Source organism: Vombatus ursinus, unplaced genomic scaffold, assembly GCF_900497805.2.
Source record: "Vombatus ursinus unplaced genomic scaffold, bare-nosed wombat genome assembly UNPS02012082.1, whole genome shotgun sequence".
Classification (NCBI taxonomy): domain Eukaryota; kingdom Metazoa; phylum Chordata; class Mammalia; order Diprotodontia; family Vombatidae; genus Vombatus; species Vombatus ursinus.
Genome location: NW_020951860.1, coordinates 2,061,323 through 2,077,518, shown reverse-complemented (window position 1 = coordinate 2,077,518; position 16,196 = coordinate 2,061,323). Strand labels below are relative to the sequence as shown.

The 16,196-nt window shown below is 40.0% G+C and overlaps 1 protein-coding gene across 1 annotated transcript in view; it reads left to right on the top strand.

Moving 5' to 3' along the window:
• CACNA2D4 (calcium voltage-gated channel auxiliary subunit alpha2delta 4) overlaps positions 1 to 16,196 on the top strand; it is a 163,442-nt gene that overhangs the window by 99,772 nt on the left and 47,474 nt on the right. Inside the window, exons 27-28 of the mRNA XM_027857342.1 lie at positions 13,764 to 13,825; positions 15,910 to 15,924. Coding sequence (XP_027713143.1) covers positions 13,764 to 13,825; positions 15,910 to 15,924 — 77 coding nt within the window. The remainder of the gene's footprint in view (positions 1 to 13,763; positions 13,826 to 15,909; positions 15,925 to 16,196) is intronic.

Here is a 16,196-nt window from a genome sequence, read left to right as displayed (position 1 = left end):
AGGTTGCCTCCATTGTTATTTCTTTTCTCTGTCTCCGAGCCTTAATCTCTCCCTTTCTACTAGTCTCTGCCTTGCTGCCTACAAACATACCCAATTCTCCCTCTACTATTATTGAATAGGGCAGGTGACATTGTCAGAACTGCAATTAGGAAGATTAATTTGACAGCTGAGTGGAGAATGAACTGGAGTGGGGAGAGGTTTGTGGCAGGGAGCTCAAACAACAGGCTATTACAAGAGTCCAGATGTGAAGTAATGAGGGCCCAGACCAGACTGGTGGCAATGTCTGAGGAGAGAAGGGGGAAAAGAAGAGAGCTCTTTGGGGGTTAGGGACCCTCAATATCCTCAGCTAACATCCTGTATGTCTCTCTTCCCCTTGTCAACTAAACTCCTAGAAAAAAATACCATCTAACTTAGTATCTCTACATCTCTACTTCCTCTTCTATCTGCTTATACATCCTCTGAAATCTGGCTTCTGACCTTATCATTCAACTTAAACTGCTCTTGGTCTTCATCCTTCTTGACTTCTGTACTGCAGTTTGACACTGTTGATGACCTGCTCCTTGCAGATATTCTCTCTTCTCTGCAGTTTCATAACACTGCTTACTCTTGATTTTCTTCCTACCTGTCTGGCCATTCTTCAGCCTCCTTTGCTGGATCTTCACCCATGTTATGCGCATCAATGGCTGGTGTAACCCAAAGTTCTGTCCTGGGCTATCTTCTCTTTTCTCTCTGAACTCTCTCAGTGATCTCATAGCTTCCAGGAGTTCAATTCTAAATTCTATAGAGATGTGTGTATACATATCTATATACATATATATATATATATGACATATAATGTATATGTATATGTATGTGTATATATATGTACATATATATATATATACACATGTATGTGTATATCCAGTTTCTCTACTGAGTTCAAACTGCTTGTTAGACTTTTCAAATTGGATATCTCATTGTGCTTAGCACACTGCCTGGCACAATTCTTGTTGGTGGACCGCTTGTTATTTCCCTAAGTTGTAGACACTGTGTCTCTCTTAAGTCAGCCTAAGGTTACATTAACTATTTTGGCTGCCATGACACACTGTTGGCACATAGTAATCTGGCAATTCATGCAATCTCTCAGATCTAGTTCAGATAAACTCTCATCTAAGCATGCCCTTCATCTTGTGCATGAAGATGATTTTTTTTAAATCCATGTGTAAGATTTTACATTTATCACCATTAAATTTCATCTCACTGGATTCATCCCAACATTTTAACATTGAGATTATTTTGGATCCTGACTTTGTCATCCAAAGTGATAGTCATCCTTCCTAACTTTATGTCATCTGCAAATGTGAAAAGTATTCTATCTATGCCTTTAACAAGTCATTGATTTAAAAAAAAAATGTTCACAAACACAAAGACAAAGAAGATCCTGGTTTGATCCACTGGAGATCTTCTTCTAAGTCAGTATTGAACCATTAACATTAAAACATCTCCAGACCTGATTGCAGATTCCCCTAAACAAAAATCAAGTAATATCAGGAACTAGAATGAAGGAAAGCAACTCATTTACATCAATATCCTAGAGGAACAGCTATGTAATGAGCTCTGCTTTTACCTAACTGTCCTATTGTCCAACCCATCTCTCTCTATCTTGTCCATAAGAATAACTTGTTATTTAATCTCAAACAAATCCTAACTGTAGCAAGCAATCCATCTATTTTCCCTATTTTTCATTTGACTTTGTCCAATACTTTGCTAAAATTTAGGTAAACTATATCTGAGTTCTCTTCCTTCTTTTTTCTCCTTTTTTTTTCCTCTTTAAGTCCTTCCAAATTTCCCCTCCATAAATTTCAATCTTTGGCCTTCTTCACATTTCCAAAACCCTCTGAAATCTTTTTTTCATGGTTCTCCTTCTTCATTTCCTTATATCCTCCAAACAGAATACCCTCCTTACCTATCTCATTCTTTAAGACCTGATTCAAATGTCAACTCTTCAATAAATCCTAATCATTCTAGTCCAGAAGTGACCCACTATCCTCTGAACTCCCAGAGGACTTTGTTTATACCATTACAGACACTTAGCATGTTTAGCTTGGTATTGCAGTGATGTATATATTTTATTCCTTTGCTAACTTATAAGATCCTGGGGAGCAGGGACACCATTATATTCCTCACAGCACCTAACACAGTGCCTTGGCCATAGTAGGCATTCAATAAATGTTTATTAAGGGAATGAATGAGCAAGTGTTCATTAAGTATGTACTGTATGCTCAGCACACAGGCTAGGTACCTGTGAGAATATAAAAAGACAATCTCTGCCTACAAGGAGACTAATTAGACTATAATTTTGTTAAACTCCAAATTGCTGAACTGGTCTATCTACAAACAATGGCTGGGAGGACAGAGGGAGATGAAAGGACAAAAGGGAGAGAAAGCTAGTCAACTCTGCCTGGTGATGATCTCTGACAGAAGTCATTTCTCTGGGTGCAAGCCCAGCTGTGTTGTTTTGCCATCTGCAATGACAACGGAGCAGAGAGGTGACAGCCAGGACACAGAACGAAGAAGCATATCTCGATAAGCAGTCTGCCGCCTCTGGTCTTATTGAGGCTTTTGTTAGGCTGTCAGGGAGTGGGATGAAATCTTAAGGAAAAGCTGTTGAGAACTATCAAAGAGAGACTGAAGGGTGAGGGCAGGCAGAGAAACAAATGCCACATGGAGAGGAGCAACCTGGGGAGAGGAAGGAAGGGAGAAAGAATCTTGGACATTTGACCTCCTGCATCATCACAGTGACAGGCTGGGAACCCACCATGAGCATGCCTGAGCTGTAGAGATCGATCTCTTAATAACCCACTGGGGGTAGGGAGAAACCAGAGCCCAGAAAGATAAAGTGCCTCATGTTCCCAGTAGCCCTTTTGCCAAAGAAACTCGATTTCTCTTGCACCAAGAGTTATGAGCCTGTCTCTGAAGATAATAAAATGAGGTATTCCATCTTTACACTGCACAGCAGGCACACAGAAGGGTAACAGGAGAAAGGGCTATACACAACCTTGGATTCCACCAAGGTGGGTGACTCTCTCAGAAGTCTAAAAACGACTAGAACAGACCATGAATCAGGGCAAACTCCTGACCATGGCATTGGGAGAGACATCTGACTTGCCTCTGTTTCTGTCATGGGAAATTAAGATTTGGAATGTGAGACTGGAGGTTGATTAGTAAAGTATCAACTTTTAGATTCCAAAGGAATGGAGGAAGCCTCAAGAAAGGACTTTTTTTTTTAAGGATTCACAGAATCTTAGAGGTGGGAAGGACTTTAGAGATCATGTAGTTCAAAACCACAGCTAGATTTTACAATGAGGAAACTGAGGCCCAGAAATTAAAGAACTTCCCCAAGGTCACCCCTCATCAATGGGATGCCAGCCCAATGGCAACAAAAGGACCCCATAGATGGCAACAAGAGGACTCATCAGGTCATCTGACTCTAAATCTAATGAGCTCTAGGTGAGATATTCTTGAGCTTCCCTTGAGCCTTGCATCTGGACTCCAAATTCTGGTCATCAGAAGTCAACAAAGACCCAACTCTTTTGGCCTGTGACAATAGAACCTGCGGAGACATCCCAACAGCTCTAGGCACTTTGGCAGAATGCCAGTGGGGAACCATTGAAGCTTTTTGAGTAGTGAGTGAGAGAGTCAATTCTACACTTTAGGAGTATCTGGTAAGTGATCCAGCCCTAGCGTTTTCTTTCCAGAGCTTTCTCAGGAAACTGTGCTTCAGCTCATAGCAATAAAACAAAAAGGAGAAACAGAGAATAGAATAGATTTACCATTGTTCCAGCAGTTTCTCCAAGAAGGCAGAATTTAGTCACTCTACTGGATTCTCTCAATAAGCTGAACTGCAAGCCAGAGAAAGACTCCAGCGCTACAAAGGTCAGTGTTAGTTTCCTGGGAAGATTCCTCCATCTCCAACTCTTCTCTCCTACTGCAGAGAGTTGTTATAAACTTCCACTGTACTAGAAAACTTGGCCCTCCAGTTCTGATCCCACTGCCCCCATAAGAATCTTTTTTTTTTTGCTGAGAAGAAATACAGCTGCCAGGGTCTTTGGTGACAAGTCTGCTTGCAAAGCAGCTAGGTTAAGGCTTGCCAGAAGGACAATTATATGTACTAAAAATAACCAAGTAGAAACAATAAGATTAATTCCATTAAAAATAGCTACAAAATGCATAACACATGTGAGAGTTAACATTTTAAAATACACACTAGATTTAGACAAAATAAAAGGATACTTAAATAATTGGAGAAATATTCATTTACTCATGATTGGGCTATGCCAACATAATAAAAATTACAATACTGCCTAAATTAATTTGCATATTTTGCTAATCAAATTACTTATGTCAATCTTTTTAAAATTGGAAAAAAGAATAACAAAATACATTTAGAAGAGCAAAATATCTAGCATCCCAAGGGACACAATGAGGAAAGAGTAAAAATGAAAATGACATAGCATTGCCAGACCCCAAATTACATTATAAAGCAATAGTCATCAAAATTATTTGCTACTTGTTTAAAAACCCAAAGAGGTACATCAGTGGAATAGACTAAATAAACAGGGAACAGATGCAATCAATAATAGTAGCCCAATTTTTCATAAACTCAAGAACATAAATTTACTGGGGGATAGACTTCTTTTTTGATAACAACTTCTGGGGAAAACAGTAAAGAAGTATAATAGAAATTCAGTTTAGATCAACAGGTTCCACCATATAACACAATAAACTCAAAATAGATGTGACCTGAATGTCAAAGGTCACACCATGAACAAAAAAATTATAAGATTTGAGAACAGGTACCTTTTACAACTAAGCAAAGTGAAGAGTTATTAACCAAACAAGGGGTAAAGGAGATTATATCCAATAAAACAGACAATTTTGACTATGGAAAAGTAAGAATCTTTTGCATCAGTAAAATCAGCAAACAGAACTAGAAGAATAAAGTGAGGAAAGCATAAAAGTCTAATATCCAAAATATACAAATATATGAAACTTATGAAATAAGAACTATTCCCCAGTAAGTTAAAGGATATGAATGGTTTTCAAAAGTGGAGTTACAAACTCTTAAGTGTTGACATAAAATGAACATCAATAAGTCATCGAGCAAATGCTCATTAAGTGCTTAGTATGTACCAGGCATTGATGTGCTAGAGATACAGAGAAGGAAATGAAAGCATTCCTCATTTCAAGGGGCTTACATTCTATCAGGGTACAAAATGTGTACTTACATAGTATATACAAAATACATACAAGGCAAAAAGACTCATTAGGAGGCTACTTCATTAGTCTAAGCAAGAGTTGACGAAGACCTGAGCTAGGGTGTTGGGCTGTAGAGGCAAAGAAAGGGAACAGATGTAAGAGGGTTGTACAGATTTTTAAAAATAATAATAATAGGAAAAATCAATTCTAGAGGAGCTATGGGAAGATAGGCACACTGATAGTTGGTTGAGCTGTGAAGTGGTACAACCATTTTCAATTTCAATTTGGAGTTATGTAAAAAAATTTTTTTAGCAAAGCATCCAAACCCTCTACAACAAAATATACCAAAAGGAAGTTTAAAAAAATACAGGAAAAAAAGGTCCAGTAGATACCAAAATATTCATAGCAATGCTCTTTGGGGTAGCAAAGAATAGAAAACTGGGGTAGCAAAGAAGTGAATGCCCATTGACTGGAGAATGGCTAAAAAATAAAAACAACAACAGGATAGAATGTAATAGAATATTATTATGTAATTAGAAATTATTAATATGAAAAATATAGAGAAAATCAGAAGATTTGTAAGAACTAATTCTGGGTGAAATATGCAGAAGTAATTGAACAATATACACAGTGACTACAAAGATGTGAATTTTTAAATCACTAAAAGAAAATATAGCTCTAAATAACCAAAAAAAATTAATGAAGGTCCTAGAGAATGAATAATAAAACATACTTAGTAACTTGCAATAGGGAGGTAAGGGACAGTGTCACATGCAGTCACTTATATTGAACATTTTAGTTTTTGTCAAATAAAGAGTTGAGTCTGCAGTAGAGGGTGGGATGAGAAGTGACAGTGATATAAAGACAAAGGAATAAATAAAATGTAGCCTGGTTGTTTTTTGTTTGTTTTTTTTTTTTAGGAGGGCATTGGACCAAATTACTTTTAAGGTTTCTTTTAACCTTAAATCTATTATACTATGTTCCTAATGACAGATGAAAGAGATGTTGTACAGGTAGAATCAACAAGAACTGGCAACTGATTGTATCTGGGAGGTGAGAAAGAGGGTAGGGGAGATTCAAAGATGCATTAATTCAGTCAAGTCAATAAGAATTTCTGAAGTGCTTACCATGTGACAATCACAGTTTTAAGTGCTGGGGATACCAATACAAGCAAGAAGAGACAGTCTTTGCCCTCAAGTAACTTACATTCTAATGGGGGAAGACAACATATGTTATAAAAGGGAGCTGAAAAGGGAGAAGGTGAGTGCCATTCAGGGAGCATGGTGGTGAAGTCTAGAGTATGAAGTATGGCTGTCCTAGGCCTTTCCTCAAAATGGAGCTTCTAAAAAGAACTCACCAATGATAGAAGGGGCCTACAGGGCAAAGAGAAAAGAGCCATGGTGGAGAAGTCTGGAGAGAAAACGAATTAATGAAAAAACATTTATTAAACATCTACTTTGTATCAAGCATTGTACTAAGTTCTAGATATGCAAATACAAAAAGAGCTTGTCCTCCTTGAGGAGAAGAGGGGAAAAGTACAAATAGGGTAATGGTGGCCAGGGAGGGGTGTTTTGATTTGGAAAGGTATGATGAGTGGGGCCATGGGAAAGTTGATTGACACATTCTTTCCAGAGTTGGAAAGCTTAGGGAGGTGGGGGATTGGGGCATGGTTAGAAGGAAGACACAGTAAAAAGCAGGGAAAATAGCAAGAAAATATCCAGGGCAAAATATGAAGCATGACTGGGACTAGCTAAATATAGTGGGTCATGTGACACATTCACCAGTCAGGCTAGAAGGATGATACCTTGAACCTAAGTGATTGGACGATGGTAGTATCCTCAATAGAAATAGAAAAGTTTAATGAGGGATGATTTTGGCAGGGATGTAATGAGTTCTGTTGTATGGGAATTCAGGTGAATATATGTAGTAGGCAGTTAGTGATGTGCTTGGAGTTCAGGAGGAGGTTTAAGGCTGTCTGTATAAATTTAAATTTAGAAGTCATCTGCATAGACATGGTAACAGAAACTATAGGAGCTGATGACATCACCAAGGGAAATAGTGTAGAGAGAGGAAAGAAGAACATCTAGGAAGAAGGTGGGAGTCGACCCCCATTGAGTAGAAAGAAGTAAGAGGATGATCCAGAAAAGGAGGCTTGGAAGGAGCGGTCAGACAGGAGGAATGCCAAGAGAGAAAGATATCATGGAAGCTAAGGGCAGATGGAGCATCCAGAAAAGAGTGGCTGACAGATGGTCAGAGAAATCCCTCGCAAAAATTCTGACTTGTAATAAGTCACATTTTGTGGTATATGTACACACATACACATACACACAGGCATATACACACATGCATACACATATGCACACACACATACATACATACACATACACACACAAACACACACATTCCACTCCAAAATATAAAGAGAGTAAATATAAAGAGTGTAAAGTCTGTTTAAAATGAAGATAAAAAGTAGCCTTGAAAGGAATGAGAGGCCATAAGAGGTCCTACAGCCTGAGGGTTATATGTGGAAGATTAGAGGAAGAATTGTTGCCAGATATCTATTTCCAATCCCTCCCTATTCCCTGCCTGGTTTTTTGTTTTGGTTTTTGCCTTTTGCCAGTTCAATATGTCAGTGATATTTTTTTTAAATTTAACTTTATTTTTTTGTTACATTTTAAGTTCCAAGTTGTCTTCCTTCCTCCTCACCCTGCACTAGAAAAGGCACCATTTGACACAGAGATAGATAGATAGATAGATAGACAGATAGATAGATAGATAGATTAGATAGATAGATGGATGGATGGATGGATGGATAGATAGACAGAGTTAGAAATATAAAACTATACTATATAAAACTATAAATAGATGGTAATATCTATTTAGTACGTCTTTCTCTGGAGATGGATATCATCTTCCTTCATAGGTCCTTTGTAGTCAACTTGAGTATTCATAATACTCAGAATAACTTGGTTATTCACAATTATTCTTTGAACAATATTGCTGTTACTGTATACAACATTTTCTTGATTCTGCTCATTTCACTCCATTATTTCATGCAAATCTTTCCATATTTTTCTAAATGAACTAAAAGAACTAAAATGAACTAGCTTGTCATTTCTTATAGCATAGTTATTAGTCTTTATGGCATTATAGCATTCCATTACAACCATAAACCACAACTTCATTCTCCAATTGATGAACAAACCATCATTTTCCAGTTCTTTGCCACCTCAAATACAGATGCTATAAATATTTTAGAACACATAGGTTATTTTCCTTTTTCCCTGATCACCTTGGAAAACAGACCTAATAGTGGTATTGTTGGGTCAAAGGGTATACACTGTTTTATAACTCTTTGGGCATAATTCCAGATTGGTCTCCAAAGTGGTTGGATCAGTTCACAGTTCCACCACCAGTGTATTAGTGTCCCAATTTTTCCACATCCCCTTCAACATTTGTCATTTTTCCCTTCTATCATTTTAGCCAATCTGATTAGTTGAGATGATATCTTGAAGTTGTTTTAATTTGTATTTTTCTAATTAATCGTGATTTAGAACACTTTTTCATATGACTATACACAGTGATATTTTTAAAAGATCATTGGAAAATAGGGAAAATATCCTAAGATTATAGAAGGGCAAATGTCCCAATTTTCAAAAAACGGGAAGAAAACATTTCCTATATGCTATAGTCCCATGAACTTGACTTTGATCCCCAAGAAAACTCCAGAAAGGATCATTAAAGAGATGGTTGGTAAGTACCTAGAAAGGGGAGTTGTAATTATAAAGAGACAGCATGACTTTATCAAGAATAAGTCATGCTGGGTTAACGTCATTTCTTTCTCTTTTTTTGACAAAATTACTCAACTAGTAGATGGGGGAATGCTGTGGATATAGTTTACCTGAATTTTAGCAAACATTTTGATAAATTACCTCTTACTATTCTTGTGAAGAAGACAGAAGGGTTGTGTTGGATGATAATACAAGGAGATGGATTAATAACAGGTTGGATGGCAGGACTCAGTAGTTATTAATGGTGTGGTGTCATTGTGGCAGGAGGTCTCCAGTTGAGTGCCCCAGGTATCTATACTTGGCCCTGAGCTGTTTAACATTTTCAGTCAGTCAGAAAACACTAATGAACCATCTACTAGGCACTAGGTACTGTGCTAAAAACCCTGAGGCCACAAAGAAGGTAAGAGACAGTCCACGTATTCAAAAAGCCCACAGTCTAATAGGAGAGACAACCATGCAAACAACTATGTACAAGCAAACTGTGTGCAGGACAAATGGGCGATAATTGATGGAGAAGGCACTAGAATGTATTCTAGTGCTGAGGATTGGGAAAGACGTCCTGTAGGTGGTGAGATTTTAGCTGGGCCTTGAAAGAAGTCAGAAGCAAGAGATGAGGAGGGAGACCAGGCATGAGGGACAGCCAGTGACAATGCCCAGAATTGGAAGATGGAGGGTCTTGTTCAAGAAACAACAAGGATGCCTGTGATCCTTGCTACTACCTGTCCTTCTCTAAGAAATCCCTTACAAGTTACTAGGCCTGACATACCTCTTAGGGGAACTAGCTCTAGGGTAGAGGGGGTGGGGCAAAAAAAACCACCCTGCAAGGAGAGCATGGCCCATGGACATATATTCCCTAATTCCGGAAATTCTCTTCATTTTTTTATGGGATGATTATCAAATTACCTTCCCATAGCTTCCTGTTACCACAAGGCTATTATGGTGTAGCAGAATGTGCTGGATTTCAAATTAAGATGGGTTCAAATCTCATCTCTAAAACCTGCTAGTTATATGTTGATGGACACATCACATATCCTTTCTGAGTCTCATTTTCCTCTTTGTAAAATGGTGATATTTCTGCTTTTTAACCTTACAGAACTATTATAAAGAAAGTGCTTTGTAAACCTTAAAGTGTTATAAGAACTTAAGCCATAATTATTCTCCGTATGCTATTAACTCTAATTGACCCACAAAGATGACTATGGGTCCATCTAGCTAGCAGCTAAAGAGAATCCTAGAATATTAGAGCTGAAAGAAGCCTAAGAGGTACAGAAGCAGTCTGGTAGACAGGTCATTGGACTTGCAATAAGGGACCCACCTTGGACACTTTCTAGCTATTTGACCCTGGGCAAATAACCTGTCTGGGTCTCGGTTTTCTTAACTATAAAAAGATGGGGTGGGAGTCTCTAGGGCAGGGGTAGGGAACCTGCCCTAGCCTCTACGGTCCCATCCAGCTCTAAATCCTCAGTCATCTATCGAACCCCTTCATTTTACACATAAGGAAACTAAATCCTAGAGGGGGTTAAGGGGGTTGCCCACAGTGACACAGCAGAGATGGGACTAGACCTCTGGACTCCTGACTCTTAGTGAAGTGATCTGTCCCTAGCTCCATGCTGCAGCTGTTAAGCCTAAAAGAAAAAGCAAAAAATCCTACTTAGTCTTTCCATTCTATTGTTCCCGGATTTTCCCGGGGCTCATTGTAGACACATTTCTTAATGTGTCTGTACCAGGCAGACGTGTGGGTTGGGAGGCACTGGTGAGTGGGGTCAGGTAGAATGCAGTTTGTGCAGTGCTGTATTAATTATCATTCAGTGAGAAGAGGGCCATTCTGTATTCATTGAGGCAGATCCTGTAAACAACCAAATCAGAGAAGGTATACAGCTTAGAATGTACCAGTGTGACACTGTCTGCTGTGGGTCTCACTGCCTAGAAGGTAGGTCACATTAACTCCTTCCTCCAAGGTTCTTCAGTACCTTCTAGGGGTATTGGGGTGTGTCTAGGCTGTGTGCAAAAAGCTCCAGCCCCCAATGGTGTTGTTCCCGCAGTTGTAGGGGGTTCTCCTCTGCATTCCACTTCCACGAACCACTAACAGTTGGATTAGCTTTTACTCAGAAATATTTATTTCCAAACATATAATCACAAGTATAAAAACTTACTCCCCCCTGCCTCACATCCTCTCAGTCTCTGAAAAGGGAAAGGAGATTAGGTTCATAGATTAGCTCATTTCCTCTAGAGCACAGTCCCAGTTTCAAGTCCAAAACCTGCCTGAGTTCAGGCCCAGATTTCTCAAGGCGTCCATGCTGGGTTGCATGGCTGCACCATCCTGCCTGGAATCCTGGTTCCAAAATCATTATGGCTTAAATGACCAGATCCCATAGGGATCACTTCTGGCACCTGAAAGCAAGAATAAACAACAGAGGACAAAAACAAACAACCCCAGGCCCATTTCTCAGAGCGGCAGTAAAAAAAAGGGAGAGCAGAGAAAGTCCTTTTCCTTCCCACCAGTTCACGTCATGGCTTCTGTGCTGTGGGTGAACTGGGATCTTCTGGAAAGAATAGCAGAAAAGATCCTCTCAGTCTCAACCATTTTAAGGATAAAGCCTGTTCTGGTTATGCAGCCAATCAAAGGAGGCTACACTCATTCGAGTGGTATGGAACAAAGAATGACTCTATCTTACCAGATCTGTGAGTACAGACAATCCTGGGTTATATCAGAAAATGGGGTGCATGGGGTGTTGAGAGAGGACTGGTACCTCTGGTGTGAGCTCTTTTCAGGGCTGTGCATCCACCTTTGGTGTCTAACTGGTACTCAACTCTCACCTGTGGCTCCAGGAAGCTGTGGCTACACCCCAGTAAAACTATCTTGGCAGATGGACTAAACCAGGTTGAAGGTAACTGACAGGCCTCAAACCCATACGTAAGTTAGGGGGATGGCTACCCCAAGCATATGAAGACTTCCAGGGGCAGCTAGGAGGCCAGTGCATAGAGCATTGATCCTGGAGTCTGGAGGACCTGAGTTCAAATCTGACCTCAGACACTTGACACTTACTAGCTGTGTTATTCTGGGCAAGTCACTTAACCCTGATTGCCTCACCAGAAAAAAAAAAAAAAGACCTTCTCCCCCCCCCCCCCCACCGCCCCAATGGAATGGACAGATGAGAACAATTTGATCCAATGGCCATGAAAGAGATTGAAGGAGGCACTGTGGTGGCTCAGAGCTTGGTCAGACATTGAAGATGCCAAGGGCATCACTACCATCGCCAGTAGTCCTGACTTTTGTCCTGCCACTGGACTTCAGTGACTCTGGAAGACAGAGTGAGGCTGATAACTTTGTGCTACTCTGACTCACTTAAATCTAATTCATGCACAAGCTGCAAAACATCACCCACTGATGTCATTCGTCCTCTTTGAAAACAAAGGAGGAACAACAATAGCATGAATTAACAGAATTTTGGATACATTGAGCACAAGCTGTACTCATCTTACTCATCTCTGCCACCATTTTAGACTAATAAAATTTGTTTCTCAATAATTCAAGGGCTTTCTCAACCCAAATGTCCATTGGCCTTCATGGCCAAAGCATAAAATGGGTGGGATGACACCACTTGCTTCCTGGCGTCATGTGGAGGATCTTGACAGTCTGGTATGTCTCTCCATTGCGCAGCTACAACTTCTGCCGTTATAACAGTAAAGTTCCGTCCAAAGAATGAAATTAAGCTCTGAGAGTCAACCCTTCACTCTATTTTTTGTATTATTTCTTGCATTCCTTCATCACGCATCTGGTCTTGCCACCATTCATCCAAGGACAATTGAGGCAAAGAAGACTGGACTGCTGCAATAAGATTCAGGCACACTGGTGGTATGGCTCCAGAAAGAACCCCTAAGCCTGGCTATTCTTATGTCAATTTATAGGCTGTTATAATAGTCTAGGTGAGAGGTGATGAGGGTCCAAAGCTATAGTAGTCACATGAGTGGAGAATAGGGGATTGGCAATTGATTGTATAGTGCGTCCCAAAATTCTTAGTGAAGTTTTAAGCTATTAAAGTGATAGGGTTTGAGAAAGGATGAGGAGTTAAGGATGACTCCAAGGTTGTGATCCTGAATGTTTGGAAGGATGGAAGCGTCTTCAGCAAAAATAGATAAGTGACAATGTCACATAACCTATAGGGACCTCAGTTTCTTCAATGGCACAGTTCAGGGGAAGGGGGATATATTAGATGATGTGTAACAGCCATTCCAGCTCTAAAGTTCCAGGATTCTAACTTTTAGTCAGGTGCTGCCAGAGTGATGAAAAGATTCACACCATGTTAATTAAAGTTTTGTCAACTGTCTTCTTGAAGAAAATTTCCTGCTCATCACTTTTCAGCTGGTGGAAGACTGGAACAAGAGGCTTTTTCTGCTTCTTCCTACCCATAAGCACCTACTGGACTTTTTACTCTCACTCAGCTTTTCCTCACAAAATGCATTTCCTTTTGAATCAGTCACTTTCCTTTCTTACCTTCTATTTCTTTTTTTCTCTCTCATCCTCCCTTGCCCTACCTGCCCCTAAACTTCCTTCAATCTTCTTTTTCCTGCCCCCAATCCTTAACCACATACATATATATACATATATGTATATATATACACATATATACATATATATACATATATATGTATATATATGTGTGTGTGTGTGTGTGTGTGTGTATATATATATATCTTGTCCTCCCTCCCTTCCTTTTCCTGCTGCCCTTGCAGCGGTGGGTGTGCAAATGAAGTTAGAATTATTGCAACGAAAATTCTGGGCAGTAGTGAACCAGGTAAGTACGGTGGTCCCGAGGGCTTGATTCAGGTTTCGCAATAGTTAGAAATATAACCTCACTCAAGGAGCAGAGGTGAGGTTGGGGACAGAAGGAAAAAGGCTTAGAGATAGAATGAGTTTGAGGGGAAAGATAATGAGCTCTCTTTGGACGTGTGAGTTTAAGGTGCTTACAGGACATCTATGTGGAGATGTACAATAGAGTTGGGGGTGTAAGACTGGAGAACAGGAAAGATATTAGGGCTAGACATATAGTTTTGGCCTTTGGGAGTCATCTTCATAGAGATGATAATTGAATTCATGAGAGATCATAAGAGCACCAAGGAAGAGAGTATAGAGAAGAAAAGAAAACGTAAGATAAGGTCTTAGGGGATACCCATACCTATGAGACAAGACTCAGATGATATTTACAAAAAAAAAAAAAGGCTGAGAAGTCATCAGAAAGATAGGAGGAAATCTCACAAGTAAGTTATCTTGAAAGCGGAAGGGAGACAAAAATTGGACAGAGCGCAGAACAATATCAACACCTACAGAAAGTCCTAGAAGGATGAGTACTAAGAAAATGCCATCATTTGGCCATTTAAACTAAATTGTTGGTAACCTTGGAGACAGCAGTTTCTGTGGAATGGCAGTGGTCAGAAACCAGAGTGCAAGGGGTTGAGGAGTGGGAGATGAAGGGAAAAGAAGCTAGGAGAGTAAGCATCTATGGCTATGAAAGGGAGATGTAGCTTGAAGGGATGGTAGGAGACAGTGAAGAGCTCTTAGGGGTAAGAGAGATCTGGGTTTGTATGTAGGCAACAAGGGAGGAGCCAGTATATAAGAAGAGACATTGTTTGGGGATGGGGAGGTGAATTGGGGGGATGATCAAAGAAGTGTGCTCACAGAGATATGGGGAGGAAAGAAGGATCAATACTGTAAATTGAAAATTTGGTTTTGCCAAGGTCAAGAGACACATCTTTCTTAGAAACTAGAGCAAAGGAGGAGAGAATGGCAGATGCTGTTAGAGGGATTTTAAGTGTAGAATAGTGGAGAAGAGGGAGCTCATGAAGAATGGTCTCTATTTTCTAAAGTAGGAGGCAAATTTCCAGGAACTGGAATAACCATTTGTCTAGATGTTGGAGAGGGGGTTCCTATTCAGATATGAATTGGACTAAATGGCTTCTGATATCCCTTTCTATATGAGATTCTTCAATTCTATGTCTCTGTTAGAAGTCTCAGAGAGCTTTGCTGCTATTTCATTCAGCCAATGAGCTCTGAGTGATGGTAAAAGACACCCCAAAGTACAGATGGCAGCTAGGTGGTGCAGTGAATAGAATGCTAGCCTGGAGTCAGGAAGACTTATCTCCCTGAATTCAAAGCTGTCCCCAGCCAGTCTAGCTGTGTATTCCTGAGCAAGTCACTTAACCTTGTTTGCCTCAGTTTCCTCATCAGTAAAATGAGCTGAAGAAGGAAATGGCAAATATCTCTGCTAAGAAAACCCCAAATGGGGTCATGAGGAGTTGTATACAATTGAACAACAACAAAAAGTGCAGAAACTCATGTAACATGTTGGGAGGAAATGAGATACCTAATAGGAATGAACTCCAAATCTGATGGAAATACAGGCCATACATAGATAACCTGTTCTAGGACAGACTCTGAGGCACCTTGGAGAGACACAAAGACTTGTGGCTCTGGCTACTGTGCCCAAGTCAATGCCAAGGTTGACTGATCAGGTAGGCCAGGGTGTCAGTGTTGTGGGGAAAGGCGGGTATCTACTGAGTCAGTGTCAAAAGTGGGGAGGGGAAGGATCCTTATATGGATGCCCACTATCATTATCACCTCCAAAAGTACTGGAGTGGGGAGAGCATGGAATGCAGTAGCTGCGCAGTCCACTTTGGGGTTTTATTCTGTGTTAGTGCCTCTCCCACTCAGCTCTTCTCTTGTCATACTTGAGTGCTAGAATGACCTTAATTCTCTACCAGTGCTTTTCAGACAGAAGTTCCATGGAGACTGACTAATGAATTTTCTCTCTCCCATTTCTCTGATTCTCTGGTCCTGGCCTCTGGTTTGATGCCTTCCTTGAATCCTTTGTCTTTTACCCAGTCCAGTAACTTGGATGTAAGTAGATGAGTACTAAGGACTTTGAATTGCCCTCTTTTCTGCCCTATGTCACACCCCAGATGTTTTCCACATTTAATTTATATGCATCCACCATGCCCATCATGAAGACAAAATGTTACTAATTCTGCTCTAGGTTAATCTCCATGCCTGAGAACCAGGTATCTTACCAAAGGGTGGTGACAGTAAAAATGTTCCCTTTAGCCTTCTATCTATCTATATGCCCCACCCTTTCTGATGTCCCCTACAATCCATTATCAATCTACCTGTTT